Raw genomic sequence first — 24183 nt, 5'->3', positions numbered from 1 at the left:
CCTGATCTCACACACACACACACACACACACACACGCACACCTTTTTCTGTGGTGTGCGTGTGTGTGCGCGCGTGCGTGCGTGCGTGGGTCCGGTATTGAACCCGGCAGGTCCTGATAGCTGTTTAACGGCAGCTCACTTCACCGCCCCTCACGGAGCGCGCTCCGCTCGAGGGACTCTGGGAGAAAAGAGGTGCAGATGGAAACGTATAGGGCACGAGGGAGCGATACGAAGGTAAAACGATGAGCGTGGAGAGCGCGAGGGGAGGGGAGAAAGCGCCCGCGCAGCACCAACACGGGATGCAGAGGAGGAGAGAGGCAGGGCGGACTAGCGGGGCGGAGGTGATGTGGATCTATGTCACGGTACCTCTGGATCAGATTTAGTGGTGTGTCGAGGGCCGAGCCCCTCCCCGGGGCGGCCGCGTGCTTTAGAGCCCTAGTCTAGTTGCCTCACGTGACCACCGCCTTCTGCTGTTGCGCTTACACCGTCAAACCGCCCGGCACGTTCACGCTGCAGCTACAGCGGAAACACCGGGAAACGTGGCCCCTGGAGGAGTTCCGGTTTGCTCGTGGGTGGAGTAAACCCACCCCAGAGCTGCTGTGGCTGAGACTCGCTCCGTGCAGGGCTCGCTCCGTGCAGGGCTCGCTCCGTGCAGCGCGAGCCCGGCGTTCTTATGCGGGGGAACGTGCGTCTACCCGAACAAGCGTGCCAGAGAGCCGTCCACCCAGCGCCCCGGGCTGCAGACACGCGCCCCTTCCACGCACGAATCCCCAAGGACGAGCCGCTGGAGGCGCTACGGAGAGGACGTCTAACCGACACGCGTCAGTTGCGCAGCCATCGTAGTAAAGCCCGGTTCACCCGCCGCCAACCGAGGTGAACCGATGCCGAAATTGATTTGGTCGTTGGCCTTATTCGGAACCAAAGCGTCCTCTCTTTATAGATAAACGCATCACTGGGCGGCACGGTGGCGCAATGGTTAGCCCGGTCGCCTCACAGCAAGAAGGTCCTGGGTTCGAGCCCCGGGGTTGTCCAACCTTGGGAGTCGTCCCAGGTCATCCTCTGTGTGGAGGTTGCATGTTCTTCCCGTGTCTGCGTGGGCTTCCTCCGGGGGCTCCGGTTTCCTCCCACAGTCCAAAGACATGTAGGTCAGGTGAATCAGCCATGCTAAATTGTCCCTAGCTGTGTGTGTGTGTGTGTGTGTGTGTGTGTGTGTGTGTGTGTGTGTGTGTGTGTGTGTGTGTGTGGGCGGGCCCTGTGATGGCCTGTCCAGGGTGTCTCCCCTCCTGCCGCCCAGTGACTGCTGGGACAGGCTCCAGCATCCCTGAGAGCAGAATAAGCGGCTTGGATAATGAATGAATGGTCCAAGGGTGTCAGTTGTACGTCTGTGTAAATTTGGGAGAAACCTGGTTTAGTGTGCAGTTTAGGAGCAGCTGTCTTGACAGCATCTGTGTCTACCGACGCTGAACGCCTTCGAATGGACCGATTCAAATGGCAACCAGGTTTATCAGCCGTTCCTCTCAATCAGCGTAGTTCTGGTTCCCTGTTTGGAGAAATACAAAGAGAGAGAGAGAGAGAGAGAGAGAGAGAGAGAGAGAGAGAGAGAGAGAGAGAGAGAGAGAGAAAGGATAAGAGAAGGGGGCAGAAGAAAAATGGGAGAATTAATCAACACAAGACCAGTGCAACAGAGTGAGCGTTCTCTCCATCTCCTCCTCCTCCTCCCCCCCTCTCTCTTTCAGGCCCATAGATTTATCATTTATTGCCAGGCCTGGTTTGCGTGGTGGGTAGGGAGATAACTAGAGCGATGGAGGCTGAGGGGGAACAGGGCGACTAGTTCATCATGTTAGCCTAGTTAGATGAAAGTACAGAGGGAGGCGCTCATTAAATCCTCTCTCTTCCTCTGCCTGACTCTTTTTCCCACCTTTCCTCCGTGGCTCCTTTCTTCTCTCTCCCTCTGCTCAGATTTGCATCATACTCTGAAATCTCACGCATTCCCTCCCTGCTCTCATTTCACATTGAAACTAAACCGGGATGAACGTCATCACTGGTGTACGTCAAACCAGTTATTATATATATATATATATATATATATATCTCAAAGAAAGGGTTTTGGGGCATTTTCTGACTTTATTTGACAGTGACAGTAGAGACAGGAAGGGCAGAGGAGAGAGAGGGGATGACATGCAGCAAAGGGCCCGGGCCGGATTCGAACCCAGGCTGCTGCGGTAAGGACTCAGCGTTATGTGGTATGCGCTCTACCGGGTGAGCCAACGGGGCGCCCCCTGTTATCATGTAATCGATACCCTGTTTGATTTTCATTGGTTTCCCCATTCACCAAACCAAACTGCCGGGTCTCATCGGGTTAGGTTGTGCTAAAAGGTGGGAGGGGGCAGAGGGGTTAGGGGTCATAGCAGTGCAGGATCAACAATGCTAAAATAGCCCATGGGTCGCTCCTCCACCCAGGTGAACGAAAGGTCAGCATAAGGTAGCCATATACACACACACGCACACGCGTGCACCTTGCCCTGCCTGCTCCCAGCACGGTGGCCATGTGTGTCTTCATGCCTGAGCCCTTGACATTTCCACGACATTTGTTGACATTTGTGGACGCATGTAAACCAGATGCGTTGTGATCTCATCAAAAAATGGGAGGAGAATGCTGATGACCAAATGTCAGCGATCCTCGGCCATCTGGTGTTATGGCTCCATCAGCGGTGGGGCCGCAGGACGGTGATGGCTTCTGCTGCGTCATGACTTGGAGCCACAGTCAAACTTTTTTTTTGGGGGGGGGGCAGTTGACAGGTTGTTGGGTTTGGTAAACTGGAATGGAGAGGCCGCATTATGGAGATTCGTCATCGTTTGCCGTGGGACGGTTGGATGAGGACCTGACTCTGCAAATAGTCCACGTTGCAAGCGAGGAGAAGAATAAGCATGGGAGTTAAGGCACATTATCATCTAAGGAGGGGAAACATGGCACAAGGAATTGGTCTGGAGATGAATGAATGAATTTTGCAACGTTATGTAATGGCTCCAGCATCCACATGAACATGTGGCCCAGTATAATTTCAATCTTCTGATTGCAGGGGTTATTTCTGATTGTGCAGAGGTAGACGTATCACGGCCTCGCACGCGAGCGCCGTTCAGGGCTCCTTATCGGCAACAAATTAGCTCGCGGGACATTCTCTCTCTCGCAAAGTCCTTCCTACGTTCTGTCAGTGAAATTGCAACCAGCTAGCTCCTCTGATGGAAACGATATTTTGGGATTTTGAATGTCAGAAGCTGAAGCAGATGGTTATTGTTAGCATATTAATCCATGAGTCATTTCCGCTGAATCTAAGTGGAGGCCCGCTATGAATAGACGCGCAAAGTGCCCAAACGCCCCAAAACGCCTGCCCCAGCCTCCTGTCCTCCACATCAGAAGAGGGATTAGAGTGAAGATAGTGCGGAACGGAGAGCTGACGTTGCAACCAAAAGATGGGTCACAACAGCTCAACAGCCAAGTGATGAGGGACGGAAAGGTCTTTGGTGTGTATATATCCAAGCTGGATGGATGGAGGATGGACAGATGGATGGATGAACGGAGTGACAGGTGAATGGATACATTTGTAATAAAACGGGAGAAGATCCCATTCCATTATCCAAACCGCTTATCCTGCCCTCAGGGTCGCGGGGATGCTGGAGCCTACCCCAGCAGCCATTGGGCGGCAGGCGGGGAGACACCCTGGACAGGCCGCCAGGCCGTCACAGGGCCGACACACATTAAAACGAGGGAAGATGACGTATTCAAATTCTTTGCTTGGGCAGAAATACGATCCTTTGCCTACTCCAAACGATCTGCTTTGAATTTGTTGTATTTTTTTAATATCACAGGGATCTGAAGTAATACTGCAGTCAGTGTGAGACCAGAACGCGACTTAACGCGAGACGAATATCAAGTCCCTGCTGAAAATACTGGACCCCGTGACTGGAGGATGCATGGATGGATAGATGGACTGAATAATTGATGGGTAAACGTGGACAAATTAAGAGAGGGGAGAAAAGGGGTGGTGATGGTGATTTATTGGATTGGTGAATAATAGATAACCCTCGGGCAGTGCCTAACTGGAATCCAGCAGGCATTGTTGACTTATTAAATAGTCATCATCACGACGGCAGTAGCTTTTTATGACTCCAATTCCCCAGAAGCAGGTGATAAAACCGCCGTGTCATGATACCAAGTATCACAGTCTGTCACACCGAGTGGGAATTTTTTCATGTGCTCTGATTTGCAGTGTGGCGAGTGGCCTTTCCTCGCAATGCTTAAAGCCAAGCCCATGAATGCAAACAAGCTATTTCTCTTGTTTAAGGGCAATTTCCCCCCACATAATGTGCACATGCAGGACGTACTGATGGTCTATATTAGCAAGGTTATGCCTCTTTTGGGTCTAGGGTCCAACAATAGAGGGTGTCATATTTTATATATTGTTGTATATATTTCTTGCTTTCTTTTTTCTCCCCATTTGTATCCGGCCAATTGCCCCACTCTTCCGAGCCGTCCCGGTCGCAGCTCCACCCCCTCTGCCGATCCGGGGAGGGCTGCAGACTACCACATCAATCAATCAATCAGTCAATCAATCAAGTTGCAAGGCAACCACCGCATGCCTCCTCCGATACACGTGGAGTCGCCAGCCGCTTCTTTTCACCTGACGGTGAGGAGTTTTGCCAAGGGAACGTAGCGCGTGGGAGGATCACGCTATCCCCCCCAGCCCGCCCCCCCCAAAAAGCATCGCACGAGAGCGCTACGCGCTGCACACCGCTACAACCGTAATGCTCCGAATACGCCCGCACTCTCTCTCTCTCTCTCTCTGTCAAGGTAGCATGTAGCTCGAATAAGCGAACTATTTTTTTTTACCTGTGCCTCGCTCCCATTTGGTGTAATGGTTTATCTTTTTAATGATGAAACTCGTGGAAAAACAGGGATTTCGTTTCTGTCGGCAAACGCCACCGGCCACCGAAGGCTCTGGGCGGCTGGCTGCAGCCGCCTGTACGGCCACCGCGACGGCAGCCTTCGCCTCTCTGTGGGATTTCTTCGGCGCTGTATTCTGGTCCATACAAAGACGGCTAAACGCTCGATTCCTCCAAAACATCATTAGAGTCCCCCAAAAGGTTTTCGTCACAGACACGACGAGATCATTTTGCTGTCCAAACGATTTCAGGTACTGCATTGCCGTAAATATGGCTGCTGTTGCCTTACTAGGAGACGTTGGTCGAAAATCAAATCGACTCTGTGCATAGCTGTAGCCCACTGACTTCCGGTTTCTACTGTAGCGGGTCATACCAGTTTCCTGTTTGCTGGCGTGCGCTCTGGCCAATGGCATATTTTTCGAGATGCCTGCAAGATTTACAAGTTACGCCCACAATTATGACGAGGATACGCCACACGCCAACGAACAGGAAACTGGTGTGACCGCAGCAGTAGGAAACCGGAAGTCAGTGGACTACAGTTATGCACAGAGCCGATTCGAAACTCGACCCTCCATTTCTCAGCAGCGGTTCCCGCGCTGCACAGTGACGTCAGCAAAGCGTCATCAGACCGTGGACGTAAGCGAGGTTTCTGCAGCTGGCTACGCCAACACAGAAAACATGGGAAAATCTGCGGGAGGTTAAGGAAGTAAATCAAAATTAAAAAGAAAAATGTCTAATAGACTCAGATATGCTTGGGGGGAAAAAGTGTAGGGTCCCTTTAAAGGTGACCTCTAAGAGATTTAGCGCGGTAATTCCCTCTCATACATTAACAAATAACAAATGTGGTGTATTGATGACTCGATTACTCTGGCGTTCCATTGACTTGCTGTCATGCTATGCTTCGGGAATGGCTAAAGTAATGAGAAGACACACAGTGCTTACATAGACGGATGCACTTCATTGACTGTGCTTTATCCCATTACCCCTAGTGCAATAGAGGTTTGTTCCCCCTTCCCCAGTGGGATTTCATACTTCAAACTACTAAGAAAAATGTCATTTTGATGGTACATTAAGCAAAGTGTGGCGGTTTCCAGCTTGGCTGTAAAGCATGATGAAATTAGTGGGCAGATAAACTGATCTCCAAGATCTCCGGAGAGATGCAAAATGCTATTCCTCTTGGAGCGATGATATTCAGTCAGACTGCGCTGCATGTTTGTACCGAGGGCCGGTTTTGAATTCTTCCAAGTAACACAAGCCGTGCCTTAATTTTACCCCTTGCCCATTATGATATCGCCTATGTTTAATGGCAGAGCCGGGGCTCAAACCTCTGCAGGCAGGCTTCATCTTGCAATCTGCTTCAGAGGGCTCCTGGCCCTTGAAAGAAGACTGATAAAGTGGAAGTTGAATTCCTTCTTGATGAAACATCTAAACTCTAAACAGGGCTGTGACCACAGAGAACATGGATAAAAGCTGCGGATCATTTTTCATCTGGACGTTTTCACAGTGGAGAACAAATACTTGCGTGGCTCCTTGCTATTGTGGCTGTAACTCTCTCCAGACTGTTGAGAGAGTGCTGAAGGCCAGCCAAGCTGTGGACCCCCCCCCCACCCCTCCTCTACTTCCCCCCAACGTGCACACACTCACACACACACATTCTGTCTGTCTGTCTGACTTTCTTATTCTCTCACTCACTCTGTCACCCCCCCCACCCCCCACCCCTTTGTCTGGCTAATGATGGTTGACTGTTCTGATGGAGGAGGAGCAACCCACACAGCAAACTCACCCGGCAGCAGACCTCACTGACGTAGTATATCAGGGGCCACTTGCAGTCTCCCTCCCTCTCTCCCTCTCTCTCTCTCTCTCTCTCTCTCTCTCTCTCTCTCTCTCTCTCTCTCTCTCTCTCTCTCTCTCTCTCTCTCTCTCTCTCCCTAACACTGAACACTGTGGAATACCTCCGATCCATCTTCCCACCCAGGTTTGTCTTTTAAACCCTGGAGAGGCGTGTGCATCATGGATGGCCGGTGTTCCGGGGCGTTATGGAAATCTGCTCCCACCTACGGTACCACATCTGCTTCGCCCCGTGCCACTCCCCTCCTATACGCCTCCCTCTGATCTCCCTCCAGATGACTTTCCTGCATGGAGTCTTATGATGAATATGGGGGGTAGGGCTCATTTACATAAAGCGCAGTTTAAGATGTGGCAGTGGGGCAGCTGAACTCAGGCTAGCCAGGTTAGGGTGGGGCTGTTTTTTTGTTGGTGATGCGTCGCACAAGTTGTAATTTTGTTTGTGTTATTTTTCAGTTGACCCTTCCTGTGTAGGAGGTATGAACCTTCAGAGTTTAACCTTGCACTGCCCCCTGGAACGACACACGGAAGTACATTACATGAAGACATTAGGTAAGAGTTGTACCCCCCCTCTTTTTTTTTCTCCCCAATTTTTCCGAGCCGTCCCGGTCGCTGCTCCACCCTCTCTGCCGAGCCGGGAGGGCTGCAGACTACCACGTGCTTCCTCCAATACATGTGGAGTCGCCAGCCGCTTCTTTTCACCTGACAGTGAGGAGTTTCGCCAGCGGGACGTAGCGCGTGGGAGGATCACGCCACTCCCCCCAGTTCCTCCTCCCCCCTGAACAGGCGCCCCGACCGACCAGAGGAGGCGCTAGTGCAGCGACCAGGACACATACCCACATCCAGCTTCCCACCCGCAGACACGGCCAATTGTGTCTGTAGGAACGCCCGACCAAGCCGGAGGTAACACGGGGATTCGAACCAGCGATCCCCGTGTTGGTAGGCAACGGAATAGACCGCCACGCCACCCGGACGCCCCGTAGTCGTCGTCGTTGTTGTTTTTCTTTGGCCACTAAATCACGGTGGAGAAGGCTGGGGGAATGCAGGGGTGGCCGTATTACAACAGGAAGCTGGTGACATGTCCTGGGGAAACCCGGGGAAACAGCAGCTCAGCATCTCGTCAGTTTGATAAATATATACACGGCACATTCCCTCGCATGTGTAAATAATAAGCAATCAGTTTCCTCTACTCCGTCAGCCTGTTTATTTTCCTCACGCACACACACACGCACACACACACGCACATGCACACGCACGCACACGCACACACACACACCTCCCTCACTCCTGCACCTTTCCATCAGTCCAACATTAAGAAACACCCGCACATGCGCCTCGCCTCGCCCTCGCGCCAATGGAAATATCGATCTCCTCCTCAGCTGCGGGTTCGGCGGCCAGGTTACTCCAGACACATGCACGAGCCCCCCCCCCCTTTAGTATTCACTGGGGAATGCGCATACATTCAGTGTGTGTGTGTGTGTGTGTGTGTGTGTGTGTGTGTGTGTGTGTGTGTGTGTGTGTGTGTGTGTGTGTGTGTGTGTGTGTGTGTGTGTGTGTGTGTGTGTGTGATGGAAACACGGAGGCCTCTGTCCGCCCGCTGGGAGGTTATCCAATCGCCCCCATGTAAACACGCCAGTCTGTTTGCCCTCCTTTCATGAGCAATAGCAACGTGCACGCTTGGAAAGCTGGTCTGAGGAGCACGTGCAGGGGTGCAGCAGCAACACGTTTGCAGGGAGTGCATTCCTTTGTTGTGGTTTGTGTGTGTGTGTGTGTGTGTGTGTGTGTGTGTGTGTGTGTGTGTGTGTGTGTGTGTGTGTGTGTGTGTGGGTCGACCAGTGTTTCCCCTGTCTGTGTTGGTGTGGAGCCAAGGGGGGCAGCGTGGCCACCCTGGTTGTCAGGTACCGTTGGCAGGTAGCAGCTGTAGATGATGGCAGGCGATACGTCCCGGGGTTGGAGGGTCAGACACACACACACACACACACACACACACACACACACACACACACACGCGCGCGCGCCACTCAAACAGCGGTGTCGTGCCGTCCTAATGGTGCTGTACTGGTCCTGAGCAAAGGAGCAGGGATACAGCCGGGCCCGGAGACAGAACGGCAAAAGATAGATGACGGAAAGTTGTCTGACTTTTACAAACTTTTATCACTTCTTTTTTTCCTTCCCGTCTGAGTGGCAGAAGAGTCTTGACGTGCCGAGAAGCCCCTGGAAGTCTGGCACTAAGACGGGATCCTCGTGACATCCTCGTTACATATTCTTTTCATCCCACCAAACTAGAACAGTACATGACAAACAAAGCCCCGGCTCTCCAGCTCGGCTCTCCTACCTGCGACGCGTGTGTACAGGTGTCCTCTCCTCACCTGTGTGCGTGTGTGTGTGTGTGCGTGTGCATGTGTGTGTGTCCTTTGCAGATGATGGATGGCGGTGTGCGTGGCAGGCCTCGGATGTGCAGGGTTGTGCTGTCTGCCAGCAGCTGCCCTGTGGGAGTGATGGGTTGCTGTGATTTCTCTTCTCTTTCCTGCATGAATAAGCACAGCGAGCTTTTAACCCACGCAGCCCGCCCACGACTACCATCACTTTCGTGTGGGTGATGGGACCGTCTACTCGTGCCAACACTGCCTCTGGACAATGTATGTGTTTTTCTAAACATCTCTAATTAGCCTCCTGATGAAAGTGCTAACGATCTTGTGTGCATGTGAACTGATAATCCAATATTGTTCAGTCTGCTCACATTTTTCATTAATAGTTGATTTAGGGAACTCAGTATAGATGTACTACACGGTCCCGAGGTTCGTGTGTGTGTGTGTGTGTGTGTGTGTGGGCCCTGGGATGGTCTGGCGGCCTGTCCAGGGCGTCTCCCCACCTGCCGCCCAATGACTGCTGGGGTAGGCTCCAGGATCCCCGCGACCCGGATTTGGATAAGCGGCTTGGATAATGGATGGATGGATGAATGGATGGATGGATGGATGGATGGATGGATGGATGGATGGATGGACGGACACATATGTTGAGTACAGACATGGAAAAATCAGACAGGTTGCAGAGGCATCCTGACATCCGGATGTTTGTCTTACTGGTTTTGGCTCTCTGAGGATCTTCTTCTTCTTTCAGCTTATTCCCTGTTTCTCAGGGGTCGCCACAGCGGATTTTATACCTTCCGTCGGTACCCTGTGAGGGCGCAGCACCAATGGCCTGACACCCGGACCCAACCACTAACCCTGTGGACGGTTCCGGTTTTACTTGGTAACGTGTTGAAGGCAGCGATACCCCACCCTGCTCCTGGAGAGCGACCACCATCCTGCCGTTTTTCCTCCCCAACCCTACTTTAACGCACTTGATTCCACTAATTACCTACTGACCGAGACTGGTGAACTGAATCAGATGTGTTAAATCAGGGTTGGAGTGAAAACCGGCGGAGGGTAGCTCTCCGGGAGCAGGGTTGGGGCACCGCTGAGCTAGGGTCTAGGCTAATTAGTGTTGGCTAATGTTAGCTTATCAGTCGTACTGTTGTAAAACTCAAACGTTTCAGCTCTAATTCGACTCACCACTGTAGGGATCTGGGGCCCCATATTGTCTCCTGCCACCCCAGAGAGGGTGGCTCATCCTCGGCTGCCTCTCCGAGGCCCCCGGCAGGAGCGCGGAGCTCTCCCGGAGCTGGCGCTCGCAGAGCTGGAGGAAACTCAAAGAGAAAGATGAAAGGGGAACGGGAAAGAACGGAGGGCCCCCCTCTGCTTCTCCCTCTCTCTCTCTCCCTCCTCGCAGTCCTCGTCTCTGTGCGTTGTCCCGTCGCAACAACAACTTCTCCCTATCAATTTGCCCGCGTGGAAGAGAAAAAAAAGTGGCGTTAATTAGGCTCGGCGAGCCGGGAGACGCGGTAGGGGGGTTGGAATGGAGGAGAAAGTAAAGCAGAGTGCGGGTATCGTGTCTCAGCACCTATGTATTAGTCATCAGTCTCACAGCCCTGCCAAGCCAGCGGTTGTTCCTCTTTGTCATCTTCCTCTTCTGCCCCATCACCGTCGCCTTCTTCCTCTCCCCCCCGCTGCTGCTGCTGCTGCCTGTTCTATCCCTTTATCCTTTTTCTCTTCTTCCTCTTCATCCTCTTTACCCCCCTCTCCCCCCCCCCCCATTTTCCCCCCTTTCCGTGTCTTCATGTCATTACTGTGATATGAATAATGAAGCACTCAAATGTTCCGTTCCGTGCTGCTGGGCGCTGTAACCACGGTTACGGGAGGCGAGCGTTCTGTCACAGGGTTCATCAGCTGAGACACGCACACACACACACACACACACGCACACACAGCCAGCGTCCGCCGCATCAGAGCCGGGCTTAAGACGACTGGGGTTGTGTCCGTGATTTATAGATGGAAGTCGAGATGGAAATACTCCAGTTACAACTTTCTAAAGTCTGGAGTCGATGTTTAACGTTTTGCGATTAGCGGTGATTTTTTTTTTTCTTCCTTCTTTCTTCTAAATTGCTGATATTGTCCCTGACCTTCCAATTTCCATAACAACAACAACACACAGGCACACGCTAAGACAACACACTTGTATGAGGTGAATGGCATGACAGGGTTGTTTTGGATTGACTGAAATGTAAGATAAACTGGCATGCTTTTCATCAGATAAATAGTAAATGCGACTGGCAGACTATCAGCTCTTTCCCTGGCTTACAGCCCTGCCCTGCCCAATCGGAGGCCCGGTCCAGCTGCCGTGCGTGTGTGTGTGGGTGGGTGGGTATGTGCGTGCGTGCGTGTGCGAGTGTGTTTATCCTCTTGATTAATCATTATTGACAGGCAGTCGGGCTGCAGACCAGCCGTATCTCTGAGTCACCATCAGGACATGGAGGGGTCATTCTCAGAGTACCGCTGCCTCTCTGCTCTCGTGTTTTCCACATTTATAATACCGTACCATTCGCAGCGTTGAGCGCGACGCACTATAGACCCCCTCAGAACCGGACCCCCCCCCTCCCCCCCGCAGGCTGCAGGGTCCGTGCGGCCCACGCAGCTAGGTTTCTGTCCCACAAGTCTTGGCTTTGCTCTATTTGTTTGCGTGCCTGACTTCATGAATTGCTGGATTACGGCGTAATCCACTGTTGTCTCCAACGAAGCGTCGGCGTGGTGGCGCTAGACTACAATATGATGATGATGACAGGCTGCTCGTGCAAGGTGACCATTTGTTAACAGTAAGAGTACAGAAAGAGAAAGCAGCTAACCGGTACCTGGGCCGGACTGCAACAACAGTGCACATGTTTAATTCACGCTGTTTTCATGGATCAAACCGGGCCAGATTTCAGCGTGTCATCTCGGACCCGAACCCGGTTCTGTTCCCTGTTGAAACGCCGTGTATTTGTTTAAAAGCCTCCTGCTGTGGCGCTGGGAGCTCTACGCGCTCCCAGCCCGAAGCTTTTTTAACCCTTTCTTGGCGTCATTGACTCCCTGATATCTTAAGAGCAAACAGAAGGGAATAAACCCCGTCTGCTCCCAGTGTCTGCTCCCAGTGTCTGCTCCCAGTGTCTGCTCCCAGTGTCTGCTCCCAGTGTCTGCTCCCAGTGTCTGCTCCCAGTGTCTGCTCCCAGTGTTTGCTCCCAGTGCCTGCTCCCAGTGTTTGCTCCCAGTGTCTGCTCCCAGTGTCTGCTCCCAGTGCCTGCTCCCAGTGTCTGCTCCCAGTGTTTGCTCTCAGTGTCTGCTCCCAGTGTTTGCTCCCAGTGTCTGCTCTCAATGTCTGCTCTCAGTGTCTGCTCCCAGTGTCTGCTCTCAATGTCTGCTCCCAGTGCCTGCTCCCAGTGTTTGCTCCCAGTGTCTGCTCCCAGTGTTTGCTCCCAGTGTTTGCTCCCAGTGTCTGCTCCCAGTGTTTGCTCCCAGTGTCTGCTCCCAGTGTTTGCTCTCAATGTCTGCTCCCAGTGTCTGCTCTCAATGTCTGCTCTCAGTGCCTGCTCCCAGTGTTTGCTCCCAGTGCCTGCTCCCAGTGCCTGCTCCCAGTGTCTGCTCCCAGTGCCTGCTCCCAGTGTCTGCTCCCAGTGCCTGCTCCCATTGTCTGCACCCAGTGCCTGCTCCCAGTGTCTGCTCTCAGTGTTTGCTCTCAATGTCTGCTCCCAGTGTCTGCTCCCAGTGTCTGCTCCCAGTGCCTGCTCCCAGTGTCTGCTCCCAGTGTCTGCTCCCAGTGTCTGCTCTCAGTGCTCTTGTTTCTTGGCTGTGCATTAATGAGGATTTTGGGGCTCAGGGGGAAACTTTGTAGCATTGGTCCTACACGCGATCCTTTAGGGACGCGTGCATGATGACACCGGACCCAACCTATTTGGCAACAGCATCGCTTAACCAAACAGCAGAAGAAGGGCTGCTTAAAATGACCCTTTAAAGGCCTTTAAACCGGACTGGGGCATCAGGACGTGTCACTAGCTTACTGCTGGGGTGCAGGGGGGCAAGGGTCATCGTTTGTTTTTAATGTGCCTGGGTAACAGTGAGGGAGGGAATTCCTTATTTGGGGGCTTGGCTGGAGATGAAAACGCGTGGTCCATATAGTGAAGGGGACGGGACCGAGTCCTCGACCCTCTGTTGTGTAAAGAGCAGGGGCAGCACGGCGAGAGGAGACGGCTATGACTGGATGATCAATGAAGTAATTACCTCTTTGGGATGATCCTCAATTTCAGAGCCTACAGGGAGGGCTAATGAGAGAGCAATAACATGGATGAGGAGATGCACGCACACACGCACACACACACACACACACACACACACACACACACACACACACACCTTACAGTGTGTAAGATGATACCTTAATCTGCAAGGCTTGGCTTTTAATTTCATGTTAGCCACAAAGGCTGCAGCTGCGGTAGCCACAGTGTAAACTTCCAATGAATGTTGAGGACGGTAGAACACATTTTGCATTCTTTGTGCATTTTAAAAAAAAAAAATCCCCCCCCTTTTTCTCCCCAATTGTACTTGGCCAATTACCCCACTCTTCCGAGCCGTCCCGGTCGCTGCCCCACCCCCTCTGCCGATCCGGGGAGGGCTGCAGACTACCACATGCCTCCTCCCATACATGTGGAGTCGCCAGCCGCTTCTTTTCGCCTGACAGTGAGGAGTTTCGCCAGCGGGACGTAGCTCGTGAGAGGATCACGCTATTCCCCCCCTGCCCCCAGTTACCCCTACCTCCCGAACAGCCGCCTTGACCGACCAGAGGAGGCGCTAGTGCAGCGACCAGTACACATATTCACATACGGGTTCCCATCCGCAGACACGGCCAATTGTGTCTGTAGGGACGCCCGACCAAGCCGGAGGTAACACAGGGATTCGAACCGGCGATCCCCGTGTTGGTAGGCAACGGAATAGACCGCCACCCGGACGCCCCTTTGTGCATTTTTATGACATCGGTGGCATCGGTGAAACCTACAGACACACGGATAATCACTGCCTGTTTGCACTGCAGTGTTACAAAGCCTGTGTGTGTGTGTTTGTGTTGTGTAGCGTGGGAAGTCGTGTTGCATGATGCGGTGTGCTCATTTTGGAGAAACCACTGAAACGACCAACGCAGACGGCGCAACAGTGCCGTCTGCAAAAAGGCGTTAGCGGTGTGTTGCCATCAATCACCATTTTTCAAGCATAGGCTGGAGCAGTGAGCTGCTCTTTTCCAAGGCGAACATCTCTCTGACCCCGTTTACACTTGGTTTTAAAATGCGTTTTGTTTTTGTTTTTGTTTTGCGATCGGATCACAAGTGGACAGTGCTAAATACAAGAGTAAACGACCTCCAAAACGTTTTGTGATCCGGTTACTCAAACCACTTGCCGTGGTGGTCTGGGGCGCATTTGACCACATTTCTTTTGTAGTGTAAACGCTGATGCGTACTGATGCGTCTCCGACAAGGACATAACAGGACTTCTTCTTCGGAGGAACGAAATCTGATCGCAAGTGGTCAGCAGGACGCATTTGGAGACGCATGACAGACACAGGTGTAAACAGCGATGTGTCTCGCTGTCCACTTGTGACCCCGTCGCCCAACACGCATTTCTAAACAAGTGTAAACAGGGTCTCTGTCGCGAACAAACGTCTTCACGTGCGCACGGAGATGGCACATTCGTGGATGGCAGCGCTAGTGCACGTGTTGAGTTAGTGCTGACAGTGGGGTGACGTGCCCCAGGTTGTTGTTGTTGCTGTTGTTGTTGTTGTTGTTGTTGTTGTTGCTGTTGTTGTTGTTGTTTTGCAAACCTCCTTCGTTTCAATGTGTTTATGTCACTGAGGTTGGCTGTCATAGTCAGTCGAAGGCGAGCGATGCTGAATGAATTTTTCAACTGTACAAACAATGCTGGTGGGGTGGGGGTGGGGGTGGGGGTCGGGGGGGCTTTGTGGAGTAGATATGAGGGAGAGGTATTCCCAAGAGAGCCGTGGTCACTCACTCTGATAAATGGTGGTCTTAGCTAGAACTGGCCAGCACTAACAAACACCATTCATCACCCACTCCAAAAAGAAGGAAGACCCCCCCCTCCCCCCCCCTCTGCCCGAGGAAGCGTTCCTACCCAAACACTGCTGAATCGTGGGTGATTTGTCTAATTTGCGTGAATAATAGATGTGTTGTTGTACTGCTTATTTGTGATTAATACTGTGTTTTTATTTCCAGTGGACTTTTTACCGCGCACATTGCCTGGGTGGGTTTGCCGTGCGCCCCCACCCCCCACCCCCACCCCCTCCGTTACCACGGCACGCCTCCCGCGCCCGCATGGGTGCGCGCTATATACCTGCTTCAGATCGATAGACTTTAATAGCAGTCAGTGCAGCAAACTATTGCTATCGGCCAATTTCGTACACTGGGGGTCCCCCCTCTCCCTCCCTCCCCCTCCCCCTCTCCCTCTCTCGTCACACCTTTTCTGTAATAACGCCCGGGTGAAGACAGATGTTAAATATGCTGCCCGTGCCACTGGTCTGCCCCCGTTGTCGGGTCGGCGAGGATACACAAGCTAGAGAAGCGTGGAGGAGGTGTGCAGTGGTCCCTGCTGTGAGGGTGGGGAGACGTGGGAGAGCCCTACGAGGCTGGTGCATAGGAAACGGCCAAAGCCCCCCTCCCCCTCCCCCCCAGCCCGCAACGACGCAAAGACAGGCAGCGTTTCTTATTCAGAAATACTCCCAATGCCACAGACTATACCACCTACTGCCACCTCAGGCTGTAGCACTCGCTTAACTTGGCCTACGTCATCCTCGAGAGAGGAAGAGGGAGGAAGAGAGAGAGGAGAGAGAGAGAGAGGTGAGAGAGAGAGAGAGAGAGAGAGAGAGAGAGAGAGAGAGAGAGGGAGAGAGGGAGAGAGGGAGAGACGCGCGCGCCCGCCCACGCGCACAGAGAGTCGCCTTGAGTAAATACCTTCCCCTAGTGGTCAACGGTACGTACACCAGAGTTCACCTCCGGGACGCAGGACCACTAAATCCACTAATATGTGCAAGAAAACACACACACACTCACATATATATATGTCATATTACATTTATACTTAAATATAATATTCCGCTCCTCATTTGTTGAGCACTTTTATCAACACTATTGATGGCGGTGTCCGGAAAAAAAACGCGCTATACACACACACACACACACACACATATATATATATATATATATATATATATATATATATATATATACATACACATATATATATACATACACATATATATATACACACACATATATACACACATATATATATACACACACACATAGACACACATATATATATACACACACACATACACATACACATTTATATATACACACACACATACATATACACACATATATACAAACACATACACACACACACACATATATACACATACACACACACACACATATATACACACACACACACATATATACACACACACATACACACACACATATATATATATATACGTATATGTGCAGCTGAAAAATGTTGTTGCCTATACGCGGAGGTCCTTACGGCTGGAACACAGAGGCCTGCGTGTTTTTCGGTTTCCCCTCGTGTGTAATTAACATCCTGACTGGAGTTCGGTAGAAAATACGTGATGATTAACAAGACTCGGTCAATATTTTATTCATTGTGTAACAAAAGTGATGGACATCTATAAGTACATACTTGGCTCAAGTCACATGCGGCATGTGGCAACTTTTTCCTCATAATTCCCATAATAAAGCTCTGGGCCAATCAGCGAGCAGTATTGTCAGATGCCATTATTTCCTTGCTTTTCATTGGTCTACAGTTGACAATAAGATTCCAGCTGTTTCACCCCCCCCCTCCTTCAGCTGTTGATGTGCAGATGGACGCGCAGCTCAGCCAATAGGATAGTAAGAGAAAGTGTGGTCAGGCGCTGATTGGTGGAAAAGGGCGCCGAGGGGGCGGGGACGAGAAGTTCGGATCCCCATCCAGCTGTGTGTGCTGTTGGATGGATGGGTTCGTGGCGGACTGGCTCACCGACCGAATACCGCCTCGGAGACAGAGTAGGAGAACTCGATCTGTTATGGCCATAATGAAGAGGGGCCATATTTAGGACTACCGAGCGTCGCTTTCTTTCTTTCTTTCCTTTCTTTCCTTTCTTTCCTTTCTTTTTCTTTTTGTTTTGCACACGTCTGCGTCCAGCGTATGCTGCGCGCGGACAGGGATGCGCAGCATCTTCACGTGTTGGTGCGTCTAGCCGCCGCTGTGGGATATTATCTAGCATGTGCTGAAAACTGCCCACGGATGCCCTGAAAAGTACCGGAGCCTGTGTTGGGACTCGAGAAGGAGCGCGAGGAAAACAAGAGGCAACTCATCGCCCTTTTTTTCTTTTTCTTTCTAGAATTCTCTATTTATATCCCCGTCCGGGTAATTGAAGTGTTTTGCGGAGGAGGGGTAGGAGGGAGGGGGGGGGGCGTGCAGGGAAGTTTGCACATGGTGCGGCAGATGTCAGAGCAGGGACCGCGGACACCGTCAGAGGGCATCGTGCCTGCCTGTGACGGGCTGCTGAAGGACTCGGAGAGCCTCGGAGAGCGGAGACCGGGCCCCCCCGGCGCACCATGCCCGTAAAAGCTCCGCTGTAACGGAGCCACCTGGAAACTATACAGTCCTCCAGACTCGCAGAGACTCTCCCTCTCTCTCTCTCCCTCTCTCTCTCTTTCTCCCCCCCCCCCTCTCTCTCTCGCTCACACTCACACACACTCGGCTCATCGTCTCTCCTTCTCTAAACGTGGTTTTTCTTCTTCTTCTTCTTCTTCTTCTTCTTTTGGCTGCACTTCAGCCACAGAAATTGATCATGCGATGACTGAGCGCGCCCTGGGCACATCTACCGAGTCGACTACAGGTAACGGAAATAAATCCTCCAGAAAAAAAGAAAATGAAAAGAAAAGCAAAGAAAGATGCTCCCGCCGTGCTCGCGGGTGGCAGATTTGTGGGGGGGGGGGGGAGGATTTTTAGGAAAACGAGCGACTCGGATGAATTGGGTCGAGGGCAGTAGCTAATTGATGCAGCGGGTTGAAGTTTGGCGCAGATTTGGGTGAGCACGGTGTCGGCCATCGTCTCAGAAAGAATGTGAGGACAGACGGACAGACGGACAGACAGACAGACAGACAGACGGACAGACAGACAGACAGACAGACAGACAGACAGACAGACAGACAGACAGACAGACAGACAGACATAAAAAAAACCATATTTTTAGGGGGGGGAGCCGTTTGACGCGGTGTGGTGTTTGCACCCTTCCTCCGAAGCCTGAACATGCCCCCCTCTCTTTAGTGTTGTTTTAGGGGATGGGAGAAATGGCTTGCTTTGCTGCAGGCACGTCCCCCCCCCTCCCAAATAACGGAGCACCGCGGCACCTCCGCGAGCCCGTTCGGTCCGGTATATAAGACCATACATCATAGCGAGGAGCGGAATATGGCTGACTGGTTGGATGGAAGTCCGGCTGTTTTATTCTGAACGACCCAAACTTAGGAGAATCGTTCCCGACATACGTGCGTAAATCTCCGCGGCGGGACACCGCGTGTGGGTGGTGATGTGCCGGCGCTGATGGCGCGCCGGTGTTTATTGGCTTTATGAGATCACATGTTTACGCATTCCTCTGCTGCGTGCAGGAGGCTGAATGATGGCCGAGGATGGGGGACATCTCTCCGGGGAGCCCGGCGCCGCGGACGCGGAGAGGCGCTCCTCTCTCCCCAGGACATTCATACGGCTCAACGACCTGTCCGGAGGAGGCGCGGAGCGCGGCGAGGCGGAGCCCGCGGCTCCCACACCTGACGGAGCCTCCGCTGCGGATGGCGAGGAGGCGTCGGCGAGCGGCGAGGAGACCCTGCCCTACCCCACCCTGGCGCCCGTGGTGTTTTTCTACCTGAAGCAGACCACCCGGCCCCGGAGCTGGTGTCTCAGGATGGTCTGCAACCCATATCCTTTGCCTGTGTAGGTAGGAACTGTAACAGGCGCCTTCCCCTGTACAGCCTCCCCACAAACCCCCTCCACCACCACCACCACCCCTCCCTACTGCCCCCCCCCGCCCCCTCCTCTGCCCCGCGTATACACCTGTGCAAGGTAGGACACCAGCTTTACTACTGTGCGGAGCAAGATGTCATGTGAGTCAAGGCTCAGAGACTTGCTCAGCACTACTGGTTACTGTTGTGTTGTGTTGAGTTGTGTTGTGTTGTGTTGTGTTGTGCTGTGTTGTGTTGTGCTGTGTTGTGTTGTGTTGTGCTGTGTTGTGTTGTGTTGTGTTGTGTTGTGTTGTGTTGTGTTGAGTTGTGTTGTGTTGTGCTGTGCTGTGTTGTGCTGAGTTGTGTTGTGTTGTGTTGTGTTGTGTTGTGTTGTGTTGTGTTGTGCTGTGTTGTGTTGTGTTGTGTTGTGTTGTGTTGTGTTGAGTTGTGTTGTGCTGTGTTGTGTTGTGTTGTGTTGTGTTGTGTTGTGTTGTGTTGTGTTGAGTTGTGCTGTGCTGTGTTGTGTTATGCTGTGTTGTGCTGTATTATTTGTTGTTGTTCAGCAAATGTTTGTGAGGACCAATCTGAGGTTTCAGCCCTCACTTTCTGCAAGTTGAGGATGTGCTGTTCGGCCCTTTGCTTCCTCCGGGGTGTGTTTTAGGGTCACGGGGAGGTAACGCTTGGTTTTAGGGTAGGGGTTAGGATTTAGGGTTAGGTCAAAATTAGGACGAGGGTTAAATTTAGGCACGCAGTTCTGGTGGTTAGGGTTAGGGGCTAGCGAGAGCTATTGAATTTTGTCAATGACGGTCCTCCTAAATGTAGAAAGCCAAGGTTGTGTGTGTGGGGGGGGGGGGAGAGAGGGAGGGAGCGAGAGAGAGAGAGAGAGAGAGAACGTTTGTTTATTCTTCGTGCGTATGTACGAGTGGCTGCACGTATGGTTCATATATAAGTGATTGTCCCCTGGTGAGACCCCAATAAGGCTGAGGTCAGAGTTGGCCACAGAGCAGCGCTAGTCTGGCTGTGGAAGGGGCTGTGTGTGTGTCTGTGCATGCATGCACCACTGCCTGTGTCTTCACGAGGTCGTGGGGGGGGGTCTGGCCTGCATAGGGGAGCTGCCGTGCTGCAGGAAACATACAGTTCCCCTTAGTTCCGTGGCATGTCACGAGTCCACGGAGTTGGTGACTGGTTGTCGTTGATTCATAATAACGGCGAGTGGCGCAGTCAGCTGAGCTGCCAGCGCGGTGTCTCAGCAGGGCTGCTGGAAGGACCGTCCGTTATAACGAGGTTATTGATACATACCTGGAGGGGCTGTCTGTATCGACCGGTCGCCTCCCCCCCTCCCCCCCCCCTCCAGAGCTCCGGCGGAGTGAATGAGAGATGAGGGGTGGGGCGGAGTCTCTTTAAGGTCCCTTATTGAATCATCGCTACCAGGGGGAGTCTATTATTGATTCATTCACAAGTGTACAAAGCTGTATTGATTCGCTTCTCTTAAGAGGGGAGAGGGGGAGAGAGCGGGTCGTATGCAGGTCTCTCTTTCTCACGGCCCTACGCTTTCCTCCCCTCGGTGTGAGCGCAGCGTATCGTTTGCCTCTCTCTCTCTCTCTCTCTCTCTCTCTCTCTCTGTTTGTGTGCGTGTGTGTGCGTGTGCGTGTGTGCGCGCGCGCGCGCTGTGAGGTTTTGATAGTTTGGTAGCTGGACGCGAGCAGCCCTGTGAGGGGAAGGAATGCTGTTCTGGCGTGCTTTTTGGCCGTGCGCGCAGTGTGTCTGCTCCGCTCCGAGCGCTCCGCACACAAAGTCTTTTGTTTTTTTCCCCCCTCGACCGCTGGCTTAGGGAGCACACGGAACGCGTGTCTGTGTCCGCGCGCGCGCGCGCACGCGCGCCTCTTTGGGCGTTTATGTCATTTGGGACACCCCTGCCTCGCCTCGCTCTCCCTCTCGAGCCCCCCCCTTTCTCCTCCCCCTCCCCCTTTCTCCTCCTCTCCTCCTCCTCCTCCTCCTCCCCGTGTTTCTACCTCCTTCATCTCCATACCTCCCCCACATGCGTCACTCCGCAACCCCCCCCCCGGCTTGTCCCTCCTCTAATTGAGATGCTAAGTCAGCCGCTTGTCTCTCAGTGCCTGGTCGCTGCCACTCCCTGTTCCCGTCCCCGCCGCCGCCGCTGTCCATGATGTCACTTTCACTTTCTTCACTCCGGCAAATAACCCATCCTGCCTCCCGTTTCCTCCTACCCCCTGTTTTGCTCTGTTGTCCTCCGCCCCATCTTTCATTGACTCCCCTCTCCACACATCACTTTCTCGTCTGCGCGCCACCTCTTTAACAGCCTTCTGTCCTTTTGGCAGCCAGGGGAAGTGGACAGGCTATTATAGACACTGTCATCTAAGAGAGAGGGGGGGGTACTGTCTCTCTGGGGGGGGTCTCTCTCTCTCTCTCTCCCGCCCATTAGTCTGCCAGAGGATATTAAGAGTTTGTTTTAAAAAAAAAGTCCCAGTGATTAATCGGGTCTCGTATTTGGCCGGTTTGTGGACGAGGTGGCGGTGGAAGCGGAGCTGGCAGTGGTTTTGCTTGGTCAGGGGCTGCAGGGAGACACCTCCCCACCTGAGGACCACCGTGGACACACCTCCGTGGTGTGTGGGACACGCCGGACCCCTGCCTTTGCTGCCGCACACCCAACTCCCCCCCCCCGTACAGGACTAAACACGGTGTACCTGTGGAGACCAGTGAGCCCGAATTAAACGGACCTTTCTCAGACACGTGGTGGCGGGAAGCGTGACGTGGAGGCTGCGTCATCAGATACGACACCAGGCTGCCGGATGTGGTGCCCACGTTACACTTCAGCCACACCACTGCGAGCCTGACACGCGGAATGAGGGAAACTGTAAATCACCGAGGGCTTAACGTGGTTAAACCGTGATGTGGGTTTGATGCTCCCTGTCTGCTGCTTCCTAACTGGCCCAGCGCACGTGTCACTGGAGACCTCCTTCTCCACCACTTGGTTACCCACAGACCAAGGGTAGCTGTGCGCGTGCGCGCGTGCGCGTTCGTTCCCAGGGTTGGGTGAATTTTATTTAGACATTCTCAGTCCTTCTTGCCTGCCCTTTAATGTGTATCCCTGGTGACTTCCGAAAAGGTCGCCACTTCTGTAATGCTTTGTAATGTTACTGACATCGATCTGTCTCTCTGCACCCCCCCCACCCATCTCTCCCCCCCATCTCCCCCCCTCCCCCATAGACTATCTGTGCATGTCTGCCTGTGTGTGTGCGCGCCAAGTTTTTCTACCCTAATGGGGACAGTTGGTCCCCATTAGGGTAGAAAAACCTGAAACTACCTATCTTGTGTGGCCATTTTATGGGTCCCCATGAGGAAGAGGGTGTAGTTCAGGGTTCGGATTTGGGTCTAGGGTTAAGGTTAGAATTAGGATTAGGTTAAAGTTAGGCATGCAGTTATGATGGTTAAGGGGGTCCCCACAAGTATAGAAAGATATGGTGTGTGTGTGTGTGTGTGGTGTGGAAGTGCAGTGAGAGAGAAAAACCTGCTCTACACACAAACACACACACACACACACACACACACACACATATATATATATATATATATATCAACACGGATACAGAAAGAAGATTTTTATGCATAGCAGTACAGGCCTGTTTCCTGCGTCTCGCACTCATCAGCTGATATTCCGCTCCTCATTAGTCCAGCACGCAACACCACTGACGGTTTCGGAAAAAAAACGCTATATATATATATATTTAAATGTTTGTTAAAAGAAACACTCCATGGTAGGGAAAGTGCTCAACAAATAAGCAGCAAAATAATCCCGTGAGTCAAGTATGAGACAGTGCAAGCCTGTTTCATGCCATAAGCAATCATCGGCTGTCAATAAAGCTACTCAGGAAGGACCCTGAGTAGCTTTATTGACAGCCGATGATTGCTTATGGCATGAAACAGGCTTGCACTGTCTCATAAAGAATTTACTCGACTCACTGGATTATTTCTATACATATATATACACACACATACATACACACACACACACACACACACATACGTATATATATATATAAACAGCACAAAAATTAAGGAAATGTGTGTTTGGTAGATTATGTCTTTGTTGTAACAATGCTTCTTGGCAATAAATCTTATATCAGGCAACTGATTGTCAGCACCTGGGGTACCAGAAGCTCAAAACAAGAGTCAATAGCAACAGCAAAATAAGCTGTTAAGCATTGGCAGAGAAGATTTGGCAAATTTTTCATGGGCGCAACCCACATACTCAGCTCTGCTGCTCATCCCACAAATGCATGTTGCTTACAAATGTGGCACCGTTTAATAGGGAAATAAACAGGCTTTCCAACGGTGTAAGATTTATTGCCAAGAAGCATTGTTACAACAAAGAAATCATCTATCAAACACACATTTCCTTACTTTTTGTGCTAAGTATATATATATATATATTTCTATTTGTTGTACATAAATTAAGTGTTGGGTTGATAAAACACACATTGCGAAGAAAAAGCTGTTAAAACTTGATTTTGTTCAAATTTTACAGCACGTCCACTGTAGTGGACAATCCCCCCATATGTGACGTCATTTTAAAGGCACAGTTGTCCTCTTTAAGGGGAAAACAGGACTGAATACAGTGGCATGTATAGTATGAGAGATATGAGCAAGAACACTATGTCCACTACAGTGGACAAAAATGAATTGCTGGGTCATATATTAATGGAGAGAGAGGGCACGCTGCAAGTAGATACTAGTCTCTCTCGATCCTATGCGAGGCTTCAGCATTTTCCAACAATGCTGTTGCACAGTCCAACATTATTTGCCCCGTCTGGAGACGAGGGGTACAGGAAAACCCAACTGAACCTGGGGTCCTATTCTAAGCAGACATCTCCCTGATAAGCCCCTGGCCTCTGGCGGCCCGCAGCCATTTTCAACAGGCAGAGATAATTAGGACCCCTGGATGCTCACAGAGGTATTTAGGTTCTAATT

General features: G+C 51.9%; 1 protein-coding gene across 1 annotated transcript in view; it reads left to right on the top strand.

Annotated features, from left to right (window-relative positions):
• The first annotated feature begins 18049 nt into the window (after positions 1–18049).
• The window catches only part of cacna1g (calcium channel, voltage-dependent, T type, alpha 1G subunit), a 181439-nt gene continuing 175305 nt past the window's right edge, over positions 18050–24183 (top strand). Inside the window, exons 1-2 of the mRNA XM_056297388.1 lie at positions 18050–18095; positions 18865–19184. Coding sequence (XP_056153363.1) covers positions 18873–19184 — 312 coding nt within the window. The 5' untranslated portion in view covers positions 18050–18095; positions 18865–18872. The remainder of the gene's footprint in view (positions 18096–18864; positions 19185–24183) is intronic.

The sequence above is a fragment of the Lampris incognitus genome, chromosome 17 (genome assembly GCF_029633865.1).
Source record: "Lampris incognitus isolate fLamInc1 chromosome 17, fLamInc1.hap2, whole genome shotgun sequence".
In the NCBI taxonomy this organism is placed as follows: domain Eukaryota; kingdom Metazoa; phylum Chordata; class Actinopteri; order Lampriformes; family Lampridae; genus Lampris; species Lampris incognitus.
Note: the sequence above shows the minus strand (reverse complement) of the source record. Positions and strands in the feature narration are given on the sequence as shown.